The following is an 18,957-nucleotide window of genomic DNA, read 5'->3' as shown; positions in this document are numbered from 1 at the left end:
CAGTATTTAAAACAGTGTCTGGCGCACGTATCGACGTATCGACACATTTTATGACGGAGTTACTTACAGTAGTGTAGGGATTATCCGAATACCGAGCACCTGAGTCATCGGTGAATGGAAAGCATTCCTGTTAGCAAATTGAAATTTGTGCTTGCGTTGTATCGACAGCAGAGTTCCCAGGTTCCTCTCTCCCCCTCCCTGTTGGCCGTCATTTTTGCTGTCTGAACCTTTGATTAAATCAGATCACGCTGTTCTCAATAGCGACTATACGTGAATAATGCCTTTTTCTGGAGAACCTAAACTCTCTAGACCTGTCGTAGAAACGTGAATATGGATCAAATTTAGCTCGCGAATACGGAGCCGGGAAAGCAACAAGGTCGGACATTAAAAAGAACAGTCATGCCGTTATACAATTTGCGATTGCACTTAGCTTAAAAAAAAAGGTCTCAGCTCTGAAGCATTAACAAATTTTATAAACTCTAGCCGTACTGTAATGGTTACTTTGAACGTTTTAAACTAGGCTGTGTAATCAGTTCTCTGGGTTATTCATGAGACGTATGATAGAAAAATTGTATGTATAGTATTGTTTTTAATTCAGTGTTTGTGTTTCAAATTCCTGTAGATACTGGTACGCATGCTTTCGTAGATATTCGGTTATTCGAAAAATCAGTTATCTGAGCAGCTTTCACCCCAATTGTTTAGGATAATCGATGCTCTGTTGTATATGCTTTCACAAATTATATGAAACTTTTTCTACATTGGAATCTAGGCTCATGGTAATTGTTTTAGAGTAACTATAAATGTAATGTACTGTGGTAGTTGTTTGAAACAAAACTGATCCTATATTGAAGAGTTGAGTTACACCTAAATGAATCATTTAATCCTTATTTACGTCTTCAAAATCGTGAAATGTTTAAACAATTCTGGACATGCGTTCAAATTACGACACTTGCCTTCAGCGGACAGTTCTTTCAGATCAACCAACCGAGCACATCCCCATCAACTCATTACGAGCTTCAGTTAATCATATTACCCTTTTTCGTTCCTAGGAAACTCCGCTCTGTGAAAGTAAGGCTGCCGGACGCTGTGGCCGAGCGGTTCTGGGCGCTTCAGTTCGGAACCGTTCTGCTGCTACGGTCGCAGGTTCTAATCCTGCCTCGGGCATGGATGTGTGTGGTGTCCTTAGGTTAGTTAGGTGTAAGTAGTTCCAAGTCCAGGGGACTGATGACTTCAGGTCTTAAGTCCCATAGTGCTTAGAGCCAAAGTAAGGCTCCTGGTGGAAGGGAGTAGCAGGGAGTTGCCCTTGATCAAGTACTCTTGTTATTGACAGTGAGATGAAACCCTTTTTTTCTTGGAATGGCATAATGTCAGTTGAACAACACTGAAGATAGTTTGAACTCATCAAAAATGTTTAGTGCAAAGAATAATTAGACAAAAAGCATGACAGTTGGTCCAAGTTTCATTTATGTTTGACAAGAACTTGGACTAAGTAACTGTCAGTCCGGTGTCACTGTTATGAAACATCTTGATCTGAATTTAGGAGGTGAATCATTTCTTTTAATTTTGTATTTTGCATTTAGGAGCTTAACATCTATAAAGAAAGCGTTATTCATTTAATTATGCCCAAACGTTGATATGGTGCGGAAAGCATGGAACAAAAAATAACCGAAAGGTTGTAACACGAAAGTTGTATGCTATACTAGTTGAAAGATTCGAGCAAGTGATCGCACTCATAATGTGTTGAACTGAAAACCAGTCTGCTGCAAAGCTTCGTATTTGATGTCGTGTAGATGGCCAGACGAGGACTACCCCTAGTTCTCCTGAAAGCGTGTCCAGTGCGACAACAAACTGCACTTCTTTCTCTCTTTGTCCAGTTGAACTCGTCTCCAATTTTGCTGCATGTGTCGCAGATTTCACCGCCAGTGGTTGTTTATAACGCGAAATGGCTAGCAATTCCCAATGCACAGTAAATTCTGGTGATTGGGTGCAAATCTTGTTGATCTTAATAACCATTATTTTTAAGGAACAGTTCTTAAAGAAACAGAGCTACACGTTTGTTAAGTTAACAATTCACTACCGATAAATAAATTTCATTTTCATTTCAAAACTTCTTCCTCTTTTACCGTTCATACACTACCTCGTTTGTCTTAATTGGGGTCATTGTCACTTTGCCTAGTAATGAATGAAACGCAGCAGAAATGAAAGTAATCAGTTGCACGTACTGGTTGCGTCGAAAACAGTATGCAATAAGCAATGAACTAGATTATCACAAATTATAAGAAACGCTGACAGTACACTAACGTTGGTTTGAAAATCCTTCGAGTCTAAATTACGAATTTGTTATACTTAGTATGTCAGTTGAAGCAAATTTTAGTTGGACTTGTCATTTATTACTTCGTTTTGCGAATAGTTAAAGGCGACTCACCCAATTGTCCAGTACTTACTCCAACCTGTATTCCCCGTCATTTTGGGACACGCTCGAATTCACTAGGATGATTCGTACTGTCTGTCTCGCATGCTTCCAAAACTTGCATGAGAAGAAATACTTAATTGTTACCATATATTGCGTAGATCTTTAACTTGACAAGATAGTGCAGATGAATACCCAATGAGCATGAACGCCAAGAAATTTGTCCATTTCTGCCATTCGCTGCTAGGGGTGCTGTACATTAGGATGTACGATGGAATATGCTGGTGCAACATTCTGCGTCAAGTATACCGCTAGGAGGACCGTTTGTCGTATGTCATCGAGGTAAGCAGTAGTTAGTTTCGCTAGAAACAATGGTAGTCCATTCAAATACAGACGCGAGCTAGATAGCAGCCGTACTCAAACTCCTGCTGATGTAGCCTGTTTTCGTATTTTTACGAACGGAATGCGATCGCCGAGTACGAGTCGCAGATGACGTCACTTATCGCAGCTGCCCGGCACTTGTTTACTGCCGCCGCGAAGTGACGTCACACTTCCGAGTAAAGCGCAGGCTCGCCACTTTGACGAGGTGCAGAAGTGTGCACAGCGGGCACTGGAGGCAATAAATTAGGACCGATCAAGTTCTCTACTGTGGGCAGACTTGTGCTAATTTCTCGTCCGGTTCTTTGAAAAAGATGATAAGAGAAGTTAACTGCAATAGAGAGAGGAGACGAGAGATGTTACTTTGACATGTTTGGCATCTCTCAGGACTATAACGTTCCTGAATGTAGTATTTATACGATGACTGGACCACCCTGTATATATTACTGTGTGTGTGTGGGGGGGGGGGGGGGGGGGGGACGTGCGTGCGTGTCAGAGAGAGAGGGGGGGAAATGGGACAGAGTATCTGATTAGTAATTACCATTGGAGTATATGATAATGACATTTTGTTCGCATACATAACAGTATGGGAGCAGTCTGCAGGAATGTGGAGAGTAATTATAGATTCTTCGCAAAAAATCTGTGAAGTATACATTTACTCCAGGTAAGAACATTTTTTTTCAAGCAGTTACTAGTTCCACACTTTCATAGCAGAGGTTAGGGGCGTTCCTCATTACCAGAGCACTCGACCCAGAGGTGGCTGTTCACATCCCACTTATGAAGGAATTTTTAGTCGCCAGTAACTGGGTAGCAGAGAAAAGAGGATGTTGCCGGAACATTTCTGATTACCTCACTTCTTAGGAAGGATTGTGATCCGTTCGTCGAACAGGGAAGTTAAGCTAGGCGGCCTCCTGTTTCTTGGTGATAGCCGAGAGAGTTGGCAACTTGGTGGTGGTGGCTTCATGCTCTCTCTTTTCTGTACCCGTCTGCTATAACAGCTACCCAAAACCAGCATTACACTGCTCGCGCTTACATCATTTTCACCGTAGGGTCATAATACATTTGACACGGAAATTAGCTAAGAGTTGTGAGTGCGTCTGTGATACGTAAACCTACATTTGTAAGCAGGGGTCACGTGGTATCAACTCGTGGTTCCCATCCTCTTTTTCACCCTCTCTGGTTCAGTAGCTAATAATGAGTTGAAAGAACGACTTTAAATCAAATCTTTATAAGGTCGAATTTCTCTTAACATCTTGGTCGCTTCATGAGATACACATCTGGGAGGGAGTAATATATGACTTGTCTCATTTCGAAACTAGGGCTCCCGGAATTTCGGGAGTGGTCTCTGTGTGATACCGCTCAAGCAGCGTCTGGTAGCGGACTTCGCTAAACATCTTGCTGACACTCTTCCGCCCACTAAACGAAACTGGGATGAAAGAAGCAGTTCTTCTTCAGTCTTATCCTTACCTCCTGTAATAATCCCATCTAGCAACCATTCAAGATTGGCGAAAAACACTTAAGAAACGGCGTAACGGTGGTTTTATGTGCTAGCTCCGCCGTGGTTGGGTAGCATTTTGTTAGGAGTGTTCGAGCGATTTTCTGCCATTCCTACAAGCTGCTTTATGTGTTCGTTCCGGTTGCAGCCGCTACAGGCGCATATTCCTACGTATTTAACAGTTCTATTGTCGGCGATTTTTTTAAAAATATAGGGAGTCTCGGTTGAAAAACTGATAACAATTACGTGTTTCGCCCTTGTGGAGCGTCATCATATTGTGTATAAATGTAGCAGAAGAAACTTCATTCGTCAGTTGCCACAACAGCGCATAAAATAAGAATAAAAAGTCGTCTGGATAAGGTATCCGTTCGTCAAAAGTCTTATCGGAACCGAAAGAGAGTAAGAACCGGATCACATGATGCTGATCCCGTCTCAGTACATACACTTTTCGGTTCCGGCAAGTCTTCTGGCGAACGGATACCTTACCCAGATGATTATTTATTCTTATTTTATGCCCTGTTATAGCAACTGACGGCCGCCGTGGTAACACCGGCTCCCGTGAGATCACCGAAGTTAAGCGTTGTCGGGCTGGGCTACAACCTGGATGGGTGACCATCCGGTCTGCCGAGCGCTGTTGGCAAATGGTGTGCACTCAGCCCTTGTGAGGCAAACTGTGGAGCTACTGATTGAGACGTAGCGGCTCCGGTCTCGGAAACAGACATACGGCCGGGAGAGTGGTGAGCTGACCACGTACCCCTTCGTATCCGCATCCAGTGACGCCTATGGGCTGAGGATGACACGGCAGCCGGTCGGTACCGTTGGGACATTCGTGACCTGTTCGGGAGGAGTTACAGCAACTGACGAATGAAGTTTCTTCTGCTACAGTTTTACAAAATCTGATGATGTCTCACAAGGGCGTAACGCGTAACTGACAGTTTTGCAACCGAGACTGCCTTTATTCAAAAAACAGTCAATGGTGTAATGGAATCAGTATGTTTCCAGCGATTTATGGACGCCAGTACGGTGAAATCACAGTGGATTCTTCTCTTTGTTTTCGCCATGTACGGTACTTTTTCGGCCCTCTGTCGCAAGCCAAACAAATTTGTGGAACACGTTTCTCGTACTGGCTATTTCCGCAGCAGCTGTATATCAATTGCAATTGTTTCAAAGAAAATGCCTTTTGCATGGTGCACATCGAAATTTTTTATTTTTATGTATGCACACAGACGCGTTTCGCCTTTTTTTACAAGGCATCTCAGTGGTTGTCCTGAAATATTACATGATTTGTCCTTTTCACATATAGGTTATGGTTTGACATCTAGGTTATAGATTTAAAGACAGTTCCTTCACGTTTTTTTACGAAATGGAAAGGTACTTACAGGTAACTTCTAATTCACTGCATCTAAGCAAACTGCTTTTTCTTATCTGGCAACCAGGTGGACATCTTACACTTAACTTTCAGTTCACTGCTTTCGTTACACATTGGTTGGTAACACTTAGAAAAACAAATGGATCTCTGTATTAAAAAGATGGCAGTTACAGTGATGTGTAACGAAAACAGTGAACTGAAAGTGAACTGTAAGATGTCCACCTGGTTGCCAGATGAGAAAAAGCAGTTTGCTTAGATGCAGTGAATTAGAAGTTACCTGTAAGTACCTTTCCATTTCGTAAAAAACGTTAAGGAACTGTTTTTAAATCTATAACCTAGATGTCAAACCATAACCTATATGTGAAAAGGACAAATCATGTAATATTTCAGGACACCCACTGAAGATGCCTTGTAAAAAAAGGCGAAACGCGTCTGGGTGCAGAAATAAATATAAAAAATTTCGATGTGCTGCATGCAAAAGGCGTTTTCTTTGAAACAACTGCAATTTAAATTTGTGAAAATTCGCGGTGGCCTACATCATATACTCCCGGTATCACTTTCTAGCCTGGTTCACCGAGTCTCTAACAGTATTTCAATACACGGTGTACATGCATTTTCCCAATTTCCTACCAGCGAAACGAAGGCTGCCACCCTCTTACCCTCTAATCAAACTGACCAGGAAAGTACTTGGGCTCGAACATACAGATCTGTATGAACTTTTGGTTACAGGACCATTACGTACCTCTGAATGTGCTGGTGGGTGTCGTTTTTCTGCAAAACTGCAGTCGTGCTCTAGATATCACTGTAGGTGTAATTGAAGATGCCATACGCAATGCACCAATCGTAACTATAAATGTAAATGCGGAATGTCAATAAAATGCTCCGAGCAATACGAACGACTGCAAAACGCACAGTGAAGAGATGCAAGTTGATCGCATGTTGCACATTCTATAATATCAGCGTTGAACGCCCCGTCAGTGACACTTTTGAAGTTGTTCACTGGTTCACCAATATCGTAGCCAGCGTTCTGCCACGCGTAACGAAGCATTGGTCTGTATACTCCCGCAGATAACTGGTTGCAAATGACAGAATGCATATTCATGATAGAGAATCTGTCGTGCAATTTCGGCTGCATATTACTGGAACGTAGTTCAGTGGAGCTATTTTCTTGGCATATATTTTATATTCCATGAAGAAATACTCGTCCAGAGGTTGTGCATACTTTGTAGTTTTAGGCGGAATGATTTTTAAATCTAGATGTTTTCCGCCAGATGCTTCCAGTAGTACTCGTTCATCCAGACCAGGAGTCACAAAGTACTAATGACTTTCTCGACAAATGTGAATCCAAAACTGACAGAAAAAAACATCTTCATATGTTGTTTCGTCATCTTCCCATTCACACTTGCATCGACGACGACATTTGGAGGGCACCGCGTTTCTGTTTCCCTTGACACGCGGAGTCCAAACTTTCCACTGGATTCTTGGAAGCAAATATAGAGTTTGTCTGCCAATCGTCCGTCCATTGATATAGCAACACCGATCGTATAACTATGTGTTGCACAGTTAACTGATTGCAACATCGCGACAGTGTTTCTCTCCCCTTTCATGGATAGTGTACTGTCACATGAAAGTTCATAGTTGAACTGACTCTGATCAAAGTTCCATACAGAACTAATATCGGTGTTTTCTCTCGTGATATGCTCATTGACGTCAGCAACAAACGTTTGAGCTCTTTCAATCATCTCTTCTTCGTCATCCTTATCTTTTCGTGCTTGGAGCATAGTGATACGGCGTGATGTTATCCTAAACTCCTTTTTCAAATTAGTAATAAATCCTAGTGAAGCTGTAAAGTTTGTACACCCGAGATTTCTGGATACGTCCAATGCCCAATCTTGTAAATGCCAATAATGAACGGCGGAACGCATTCTCGCGCTTCATCGAATTTCGCCATTACACGCTCCTTGATGGCCTTGAACAGCAGTGTACGATTTCCTTTGTAAACTGTATTTCCTTCTCTTTTCTTTGCCACGTAATCCAGTATGTTTTTAATATTGCTTTTAGACTTCAGTTTAGGGTATCTTTTCAGAAGCTTGTCGTATGTGTCGAAACCTCTTACGTAATAATCATCGTACATATTCTCCAGTGTGTTGTCATCAAACGCCGTGATGATACTTCCAACTTTAACCTTCTTCTTGGGAGACGGTTGGTATTCACTGTCACTGCTTCCATCGCCTCTTCCCGCCCTTGCCGTAGCACTGCCGTTTGCAATGAGTTGTTCGTCATTATCATCCCTATCATCATCATTATGTGTTAGTGTTACAACAGTATCTGTTTCTAACTTATGCACATATTTCTGCTCTATAATAGATACCAGAAAACATGCGAATGATTCGTCTTCTACACCAATACCATTTTCAGGAAGAAGGGTTCTTTGTAACTTCATCTCAACCAATCACAATACATTAGCAGGACTGATTACCAATCGCCGAGTCATCTGACGCTTCAATACACAAATAATGTCACAAAACGCAACTTCAGAGGCACACTGGTCCCGACTGGCGTACCGTCAGGTCAGTGTGCAATGCGGCATGGCATACGCGAGGCCTCCAACGGACGGCTGCAGAGTTTTGCAGATGCGGGAGTATCACTAGTGTAATAAGGGACCTTTACATTATTTCTCACACGCTTCTGGTGTATTTGTGTTTGTTCGAGCCCAAGTACTTTCCTGGTGGGTGGTACTTCCATGTAGCAACCACCAAGCGTCACCAAACATGTAAGGTTGGACTACCCTAGCTGAGGATGCGTGCTCCGTGTGTGTACAGGAGTCCTCCATGGTGGGCCAGTGCCGGCAGTTCGTGCAGAACGCGTGGCGCCGCGACCTGTGCGCCAACTGCTTCAAGAGCCGCGACGAGCACGCCGCCAAGGAGGCGTCGCCCGCCGCCCCCGCCGCCCCCGCCGTCGCGACGCCGTCCAGGGAGCGGGCGGCGCCCCAGAGCGCCGTGCAGGTGAGGAGCCACGGCCGTGAATGGCCAGATTATTCTGTTCGAAACCCGACTCCCGATTAGACCTTGTCGGGATACATAAATATTCCGATTATACCTGAACGGATAATATTTCGCACTATGTGGTCCGTTCATTATACTGAACTTAGAAAAATGCAGCTCTTAGTCCTAAAAGACTTGCACTCAATAGCCATTCAGAGTTTCACTTTAAACTGGCCGGTCAGCTCCCCAGATCTGAAACGTTGTGTGATGGTGACTAAATACCAATTTGGGGGGGGGGGGGGGGGGGTTGAGAATCTGAACTGGTGGAGGGCGATAGACTGGGGCCAGCAGTCATTTGTCGGTCGCTACCGCCAACGTTACCTACATAACAAGTGTGTTTGTCAACGTTACCTACATAACAAGTGTGTTTGTGTGGCCATCTTCCGCAGCAAGCATATAAATATTTGTTTTGTAAATAAAACTGCCTTTTCCTGCTGCTAGTTACTTTATTTATCCCATAAGCGTTTCGCCTTCTCCTGTTCTAAGGCATCATCAGTGGGATCTATAACGATACAGTTTTGTTAGTTATAGGTTATCAAACAATTCACTTCGCGACTTTTTATAAAAAAAAAAGTAGTTACTTACGATTTGCTGATCTGCGTTTCCTCCAGGTCAGCAAATCGTAATTAACTACTTTTTTTTACAAAAAATCGCGAAGTAAACTGTTTGATAACCTGTAACTAACAAAACTGTATCGTTATAGATCCCACTGATGATGCCTTAGAACAGGAGAAGGCGAAACGTGTATGGGATAAATAAAGCAACTAGCAGCAGGAAAAGGCAGTTTTATTTACAAAACAAATAGTTACCTACGTAGCTGACAATACTGTGTGAGATAGCCATTGTTGTCTACTCTGTACTGTCTGCTGTACTTCACTCTTTTTTTGAGTGTTTCCTTTTATTGTGATAAGTGTACGTAATCGTTGCAGTTAGGATCTTTACTAAAAATGTCAACACGTAAAACCGTTTCAGTTTCGATTGCGAACATCGTTTAATCGGGTTTAATCTCCGAGCGTGACTTCTGCTGTCGCAAAAGCAGCTGTGGTTTGTTTCCCGCGCACGGTGACTTTGATTGTGAGGCCAGGCCATCAAATCGGCTAACGTAGATCGATCTCAGTAGCGGGTCAGAAGTCGATCGGAAACCTCGATTGTTGTTACTGTCGATGAAGCACTCTTACAATTGGCTGCGCCGTAGGCAGCCAATCTAATGAATTACCAGCGCCAAAATGAAGCAAAAAGTGAAAATACAAACTAATTGTAATTACGATTGCTGTAAGGTTTACTCATGGCTTCACAAAGGTAAAGACGATTAGCTCGCTGGCTGCCTTGTATGCCTCTCATTCTTTAGTGCGTCTCACTGAGGCGAAACTGACGTTAAAGGCACACATTAAAAATCCCGATTCTGTTCAGTTTTGAAGCGTCATCATCATCATTTAAGACTGATTATGTCTTTCAGCGTTCAGTCTGGAGCATAGCCCCCTTTTAAAATTCCTCCATGATCCCCTATTCAGTGCTAACATTGGTGCCTCTTCTGATGTTAAACCTATTACTTCAAAATCATTCGTAACCAAATCCAGGTACCTTCTCCTTGGTCTGCCCTGACTCCTCCTACCCTCTACTGCTGAACCCATGAGTCTCTTAGGTAACCTTGCTCCTCCCATGCGTGTAACATGACACCACCATCTAAGCCTGTTCGCCCTGTTGGTCGAAAGATTGAACGGTGCACAGATAACTTAGTCTTGGTACTGACTTCCTTCTTGCAGAAGAGAGTAGATCGTAGCTGAGCGCTCACTGCATTAGCTTTGCTACACCTCGCTTCCAGTTCCTTCACTATGTTGCCATCCTGTGAGAATATGCATCCTAAGTACTTGAAACTGTCCACCTGTTCTAACTTTGTTCCTCCTATTTGGCACTCAATCCGTTTATATTTCTTTCCCACTGACATTACGTTCGTTTTGGAGATGCTAATCTTCATACCACAGTCCTTAAATTTCTGATCTAGCTCGGAAATATTACTTTGCAAACTTTCAATCGAATCCGCCACCACAACTAAGTCATCCGCATATGCAAGACTGCTTATTTTTTGTTCACATATCTTAATCTCACCCAGCCAGTCTATTGTTTTCAACATATGATCCATAAATAATATGAACAACAGTGGAGACAGGTTGCAGCCTTGTCTCACCCCTGAAACTACTCTGAACCATGAACTCAATGTACCGTCAACTCTAACTGCTGCCTGACTATCCATGTACAGACCTTTATTTGCTTGCAAAATTTGCCTCCTATTCCATAATCTCGTAGAACAGACAATAACTTCCTGCTAGGAACCCGGTCATGTCTTTTCTAGATCTATAAAGCATAGATACAATTCCCTGTTCCACTCATAACACTTCTCCATTATTTGCCGTAAGCTAAAGATCTGGTCCTGACAACCTCTAAGAGGCCTAAACCCACACTGATTTTCATCTATTTGGTCCTCAACTAATACTCGCACTTTCCTTTCAACAATACCTGAGAAGATTTTACCCACAACGCTGATTAAAGAGATACCTCTGTAGTTGTTACAATCTTTTCTGTTTCCATGTTTAAAGATTGGTGTGATTACTGCTTTTGTCCAGTCTGATGGAACCTGTCCCGACTCCCAGGCCATTTCACTTATCCTGTGTAGCAATTTAAGACCTGACATTCCTCTGTATTTGATGAGTTCCGACTTAATTTCATCCACCCAGGCTGCTTTATTGCACTGCAATCTATTGGCCATTTTCTCCACTTCTTCAAATGTGATCCTATTTCCATCGTCGTTCCTATCCCATTCTACCTCGAAATCTGAAACATTACTGATCGTATTTTCACCTACATTGAGCAACTCTTCAAAATATTCCCTCCATCTGCCCAAGGCATCCACAGGATTCACCAGCAGTTTTCCTGACCTGTCCAAAATACTTGTCATTTCCTTCTTACCTCCCTTTCGAAGACTGCTAATTACACTCCAGAATAGTTTTCCAGCAGCTTTACTTATAGTCTCCAACCTGTTTCCAAAGTCTTCCCAAGACTTCTTCTTGGATGCTGCAATTATCTCTTTGGCTTTGTTTCTTTCTTCAACATAACTTTCTCTGTCTACCTGTGCTCTAGTATGTAGCCATTTTTGATACGCCTTCTTTTTCCTTTTGCAGGCTACCTGGACTGCGTCATTCCACCAAGCTGTTTGCTTCATCCTACTTTTACACACTACTGTTCCAAGACATTCTTTAGCCACTTCTAGTACTGTGTCCCTGTACCTTGTCCATTCCTTTTCGAATGACTGTAATTGACTACATTAAACTAACTGGTACCTTTCTGAGATCGCTGTTATGTACTTGTGCCTGATTTCCTTATCCTGAAGTTTCTCCACTCTTATCCTCCTACATATGGACCTGACCTCCTGCACTTTCGGCCTCACAATCCCAATTTTACTGCAGATTAAATAATGATCAGTGTCATCAAAGAATCCCCTGAATACACGTGTGTCCCTCACAGCCTTCCTGAATTCCTGATCTGTTATTATATAGTCAATGACAGATCTGGTTCCCCTGCCTTCCCAAGTATACCGGTAAATGTTTTTATGTTTAAAAAACGAGTTTGTGATTACTAAGCCCATACTGGCACAGAAATCCAAGAGTTGTTTCCCGTTCCTGTTGGTCTCCATATCCTCTCCAAATTTACCCATAACCTTTTTATACCCTTCTGTTCGATTTCCAATCCTGGCGTTAAAATCACCCATGAGCAGAACACTGTCCTTGTCCTTTACTCTAACAACTACATCACTGAGTGCCTCATAAAAAATATCCATCTTATCTTGATCAGTCCCTTCACAATGCGAATATACTGACACAATCCTAATTTTCTTGCTAGACACTGTCAAATCTATCCACATCAGTCGTTCGTTTACATACCTTATTGCAACTACGCTGGATTCCATTTCTTTCTTGATGTAAAGCCCTACACCCCATTGTGCTATTCCAGCTTTGACTCCTGACAGGCAGACCTTGTATTCTCCCACTTCCTCTTCTTTCTCACCCCTTACCCGAATGTCACTAACAGCTAAAACGTCCAGCCCCATCTTACTTGCAGCCTCTGCCAGCTCTACCTTCTTCCCAGAGTAGCACCCATTGATATTAATAGCTCCCCATCTCATTACCATTTGTTTTCCAAGTCGTATCTTAGGAGTCCCTGGTTTGTCAGTTAGAGGTGGGACTCCGTCACCTCCAAAGGTCCGAGGCATTTTGCTCTGATTGTTGCCAGCATCATATTTAAAGTACCGGGGAAGCAGATTGCGAGCCTTACTTGTCCCGAGTCCCATTGGGTTTTACCCCTAACGGTTGAGGGACTAACCGGTGGATTTGGTAGTCTTTGCCGTATGAGCACAAAGGTGACCATGACTCAGAATATGTCCGACATGCCCAGCCTTATTCCAAAGTAACTGGTATCCCGACTGTCGGGACCACTTACTTGGCCACTCATACGTTGCCCGTGGTTATTGAACTAGGACATGACTACAGGAACCCACACCATGAACTACATGTTCGGGAAAAAGTCCCGACTTTGGTTTCGAAAAAACGTGCAACCATGATCACGGTGCAGTTTTGAAGCTGGACCAAAGAAAATTGATATTTGGTTCTTCGGTCAGAAATAAGGAAATCCACGTTTCAGAATTTTTGGAAATTTAACCCTTATGGGGAGTGAAATAGTGGGTGAAAGATTTTTTGAAAGTAAATCATCATTAAAGAACTACTAAACTATTTTTAAAACTATAATTTATGGAAACTGCTACTTAACTTCTCGGTTGCAAATAAAAAACACGTGTTTCATTGTTTCTGGAAATTCAGCCCCTAAGGGAGTAAAATAGGGGACGAAAATTTTTAAGAAAATATTTGATTATTCTAACAAAATTTTCAAACTAGATCTATGAAAATTAGTGTTTAACTGGTCAATTAGATATAAAGAAATATGTGTTACGGGATGAGAACTTCAGTGGAAATACCAGCGCGAAACATCAAAAGGTAGGGTCAACAAAAACGTCATACTGCAGCTTGCAGAATCCACTTTTGCTCAGAAGCACATTTGGAAAAGACCATGTTTCTATGGCTTTAACTAGAGCAAAATGTTTAGGTGGCGTTACACTTTGTGAACTAAACATGAAAACCATTTAATAGTCGCCACAACAGATCATTTTTGTCAGAATTGCATATATACACTGTTTGCACAGGGTGCAGACTTTCACATGAGCAATGGCTGTAACAGCTTACAAATTCGATTTAAAAAAAATCAGTGCAGACCATGGAGTCTATAGTCTTCGCGAGTGAAGCTGCGGTGGCTATGCTAGTTTATAAATGAAAAGATAGATTCTGCCAAACTTGTCGAAAGTTCGACATAAAATACTTGGTAATTAATTACTATATAGCTTAACTTGCTGCAATACTGCTTTAGACACTCTATACATTGAAGTTCGTTTTACTTTATAAATCACCGTTACTGTGGAACCGATGGGAGGTTAAATTTTTTTTACCAAAAACGTGTATAGAAAACTGGACAATAGGCCAAAAAAGGTTGACTACCCATGATCTACATAAAGAAAGTATGCATAGTGGGTTTCCCTTTCAGAAATCACGTTTGGATGCTGTTTGCTTGTGAGAAGATCATGTTACATGTCATGTGAGATGTGTTGTAATTTGACGGCAGCAGGATCGTGGCCTGCCGAGAGTGCAGTTTACCATTTTCCGATCCAGCTGCTCACACTGGTCGGGATTCCGCAAATGTCGCCGGCCGCGGTGGTCTCGCGGTTCTAGGCGCGCAGTCCGGAACCGTGCGACTGCTACGGTCGCAGGTTCGAATCCTGCCTCGGGCATGGATGTGTGTGATGTCCTTAGGTTAGTTAGGTTTAAGTAGTTCTAAGTTGTAGGGGACTAATGACCTCAGCAGTTGAGTCCCATAGTGCTCAGAGCCATTTGAACCTTTTTTTTTTTTTTTTTTTTTTTTTTTTGAACCGCAAATGTCAAGTGAATATGCAATCGATGCGTTCAGTTGGCGATGTTGAATCTCATACAGAATGTCAGTGACCCACGTGACAAGTGCCTGAGAGGACAGGAGACATATTGTTCGCTTGGCTGTACAGGATTGTACAGGCACACACACCCACCTCGATTCAGGAAATGGACTTTTCTGCAATAACACAAGTATCGACACGGACAATGCAAATATATCAGAAGCACCAAGGACAGTCAGCATGGCAACAACTGTCATGGTTTCCAGTGGGATGCTGGCAGAGAGAGGAATGCTGACAGCAATTTGCCCAATAACAACAATTAGCACAGGAGTATCAGCACATCATCTTTTCAGATGAGTCCCCGTTCTGAGTTCAACATCACATGGGGAAATGCATGTGTTCTCAGATGGCATTTGACACGGTCATATATGCCTAGCACCTGGGGTCACCGTGTAAGTTGCCACTGGGTGCTCAACACAATCACCCCTGGTTCACATAGCTGGGAATTTGGGTAGCAGCCCTGTTGAGGCAGGTTTCTCTGCCCTGTCTTAAATGTCCCCGTGATTGCTTGATGTCCGTACTGTTCCGACCAGCCTCGGTACGGAAGGCGTTCGAATGTGATCCTAGCCGACACGTTCTCCAGAGTTGTCACCTACTGATAACATCCGGTCAGAGGCTGTCGGGCGACTAATACAACACCGCCTCACAACCAATACGACTGCAGGACTCTGGCATATGGCTAAATCAGCACAGAATGACGTACCCATATCTGCTACCGAAGTTTAGTCTGAAAAATGCGATGCCCCGCCGTGTTGGAGCTGTCGATGTTGATGAAATCAAGACGAGGACAGCACACACACGCAGTCTAGAGTCAGTAATACAAGACCACAGGCTAGTGTTGCAGCACCAGTTCGGTAGTGTTCCGTCAAGGTGTTCAAGGCGTAACGCATTCAATGTTCGTCAGTGTAATTTATGCTGTATACGTAATACGTGGAACATGAATTTGTACTTGGTAGTTGGCTTGGCAAAACAAAAGTCCAAAATTGGGACATTACTTTCACTACCGTATTGTGAACCTTCCCAGCAGATGCAACTAACACAGATGTGGGACTCGTGGGCGGCGCCCTACCATTCGAACGTGCGTCATTCCGCCAGCACCTCTCTTATCCTTCTGAAACGCCTGCTTTAGATTCTCGCTACGGCTCAGTTGTTACCTGCCTGTGTGGTTCCGTCGCTCCTAAGTAAGCGCGCTTTCCATTGAGAGCGATGCAAGTAACTGCCACATTTACTTTCTTCCGCCTCTCTGATCACATTATTTGTTCAAAACCTTTACTCACTTTCGAAAGAGAGCTTCGAGTTGCCCTGAAAGCTTCTTCTTTGTGTGTATTATGGGTTATCTCGAAGATATGATATTGACAAATGACCAATTCGGATTCAGAAAGTATCATTCTTATGAAACATAACTATCCCGTTATTCTCACGAAATAACGAGTGCTATCGACAGGGATGTCAAATCGATTCCATATATTTAAATTTACAGAAGTCTCTTGACACCGTTTCTCACAAGCAACGTCAAATCAAATTGCATGCCTACGAAGTATCGTCTTAGTTGTGAAACAGGATTCGCTATTTCTTGTGAGAAATGTCACAGTTCGTAGTAACTGACAGAACGTGATCGAATGAAACAGCTGCAAGCAACTCTGCTGTTACTGATCTATGTAAAAGATTCAGGACACAACCTGGGCATCTCTATTAGATTGTTTGCAGACGATGCTCTCGTTTACCGTCTTGTAAAGTCATCAGATGATCAAAACCAATTGAAAAACGAATTACACGAGATATCTGTATAGTGCGAGAAGTGGCAATTGACTCTAAATAATGAAAAGTGTGAGGTCATCCACATGAATACTAAAACGAATCGGCTAAACTTCGCTTACACGATAAATCTCTCAAATCTGAAGGCTGTGAATTCAGCTAAATGCTTAGAGATTACAATTGCGAGTAACTTAAACTGGAACGATCACATAGATAACGTTGTGGAGAAAGCGAGCCAAAGGTTGCGATTTATTGGCAGAACACTTAGAAAATGCAACAGGTCTACTAAAGAGACTCTCTTGAGTCCTCTTCTGGAATACTGCTGCCCGGTATGGGATCCCCATCATGTGGGGGTGACGGAGGACATTGCGAAAGTTCAAAGAAGGGCAGCTCGTTTTGTATTATTGCGAAGTAGGGGAGAGAGTGCCACGGATATGATACGCGAATTGGATTGACAATCATTAAAACAATGGCGTTTTTCGTTGCGGCACCGTCTTTTCATGAAATTTCAGTCACCACCTTTCTCCACCGAATGCAAAAAGATTTTGTTGGCGCCATCCTGCATAGGGAGAAATGATCATCACAATAAAATAAGAGAAATCTGAGCTCGCACGGAAAGATTTAAGTGTTAATTTTTCCCGCGCGCTGTTTGAGAGTGGAACGCTTGAGAAATTGCTCGAAGGAGGTTCGTTAAACCCTCTTCCAGTCACTTAAATGTGACTTGCAGAGTAATCATTTAGATTCACATGTGTGGTACCCACTCCTCGTCTTGTAAGCATACGGCTTAGCGAGAGCTGTGGATAGTTATCACGCGGTCTGTTCCTCGAGCCGCAGGCGACGAAACCTGTTATGATGACGTGAAGGCAAGCAGCGATGAGATCATCTCTACACGGTCAGCTGCTGCATGTTTGCGTGTGCTCTTTAACTCAGATTTAAAGCTGCTCTTTCAAGAAGAACAGCCTGTTGAGCGTCATGTGACAAAAGATTTGTGCAAACAGAGGTAAAGATTTGAGTAAAATGTCCACGGGCTTTCAGCCGTGTCAAGTGGTTGTATAGTCACGATATATCGGCCGAGGGCGCAGCAGCTATTGTCGAGTCCTAACTGACTGTCGACTGCTTGCTGCTGACAGGGGAGTGAGTTGATGCCTTTGACCATTCCTTGTTTATGTGTCTGTTATGTCTGTTCATTTCATCTATCGCTAGCTACGGTATCCTTGCATTCGAAAAGAGTGCGGAAATTCGCAGGCACCTTTGAACAGCTATTGCTTTATACGTTTTAAAAAAATTCGCTTACGAACAGCCATATTAGCTAGTGTGTTGGTCGAGGCGCACCTGAAGATTATCTATTCTCATTTATTAACCATTTACCTTTTTTAAAACCCCGTGTGCAGGAAGGTCGTTTACTGCCTCGAAAAGAATGAAAACGTTTCAAACGTCTACTCAGAGTCAAGAGTGTGATTCAGCTTTGGCACTTCTGTCCATGCCGCGCGGGATTAGCCGAGCGGTCTAGGGCGCTGCAGTCATGGACTGTGCGGCTGGTCCCGGCGGAGGCTCGAGTCCTCTCTCGGGCATGGGTGTGTGTCTTTGTCCATAGGATAATTTAGGTTAAGTAGTGTGTAAGCTTAGGAACTAATAACCTTAGCAATTAAGTCCCAAAAGATTTCACACACATTTGAACATTTTGAACTCCTGTCCATAAACAAGACTGATGTTGATTTGAAAGGTACAACAGTACTTGTGAAGACGCCAGCCAACAAGAAATAGAAGTAGACAGTACATACCGATGTAAATGTGAATTAAAAGGAAAAGAGTGACTGGATGGAATTATAAAACGAGGAACAGTCAAATAGGCCAGCAGTGTAAATTACTTTGGACGACATTTTTCAGCTTTAGTGATTTTTAACTAAATTGTGTCTATTTTGATTGGAAATTTCCATAATGGAAATAACAAGATAAACCATTTACTTGGTACGTGATGTGAGGACTACACAAGACCAAACCTGTCCTACCTTCTACATAGTTATCCTAACGAACAGTAAAGAGTAGGTCTTTACTTACCACGCCAGTGACATAGGTCATAGCTGACTCTGTCATAAACGGAAGTTTCACTCGAGACTCGTTTTGTTTTGGGGCCTTACCCACTATCAGCGCCACAACAGTAATTTGTTCAAATGGTTCAAATGGCTCTGAGCACTATGGGACTTAACATCTGAGGTTACCAGTCCCCTAGAACTTAGAATAACTTAAACGTAAGTAACCTAAGGACATCACACACATCCATGCTCGAGGCCGGATTCGAACATGCGACCGTAACAGTCGTGCGGTTCCGGACTGAAGCGCCTAGAACCGCTCGGTCACCGGGGCCGGCAGAAATTTGGGATTCATTAAGATGTGTGCCGTGCAGACAAGAACGCGGATCCT

The 18,957-nt window shown here is 42.9% G+C and overlaps 1 protein-coding gene across 3 annotated transcripts in view; it reads left to right on the top strand.

Annotated features, from left to right (window-relative positions):
- Window positions 1-18,957, top strand: part of LOC126365893 (uncharacterized) — a 468,728-nt gene that overhangs the window by 361,492 nt on the left and 88,279 nt on the right. For all 3 annotated transcript variants that reach the window (XM_050008611.1, XM_050008609.1, XM_050008610.1), the window contains one exon: window positions 8,475-8,657. In XM_050008611.1, coding sequence (XP_049864568.1) covers window positions 8,484-8,657 — 174 coding nt within the window. In that variant the 5' untranslated portion in view covers window positions 8,475-8,483. The remainder of the gene's footprint in view (window positions 1-8,474; window positions 8,658-18,957) is intronic.

Source organism: Schistocerca gregaria, chromosome 4, assembly GCF_023897955.1.
Source record: "Schistocerca gregaria isolate iqSchGreg1 chromosome 4, iqSchGreg1.2, whole genome shotgun sequence".
Taxonomy (NCBI): Eukaryota; Metazoa; Arthropoda; class Insecta; order Orthoptera; family Acrididae; genus Schistocerca; species Schistocerca gregaria.
This window is presented reverse-complemented; position numbering and strand designations above follow the sequence as displayed.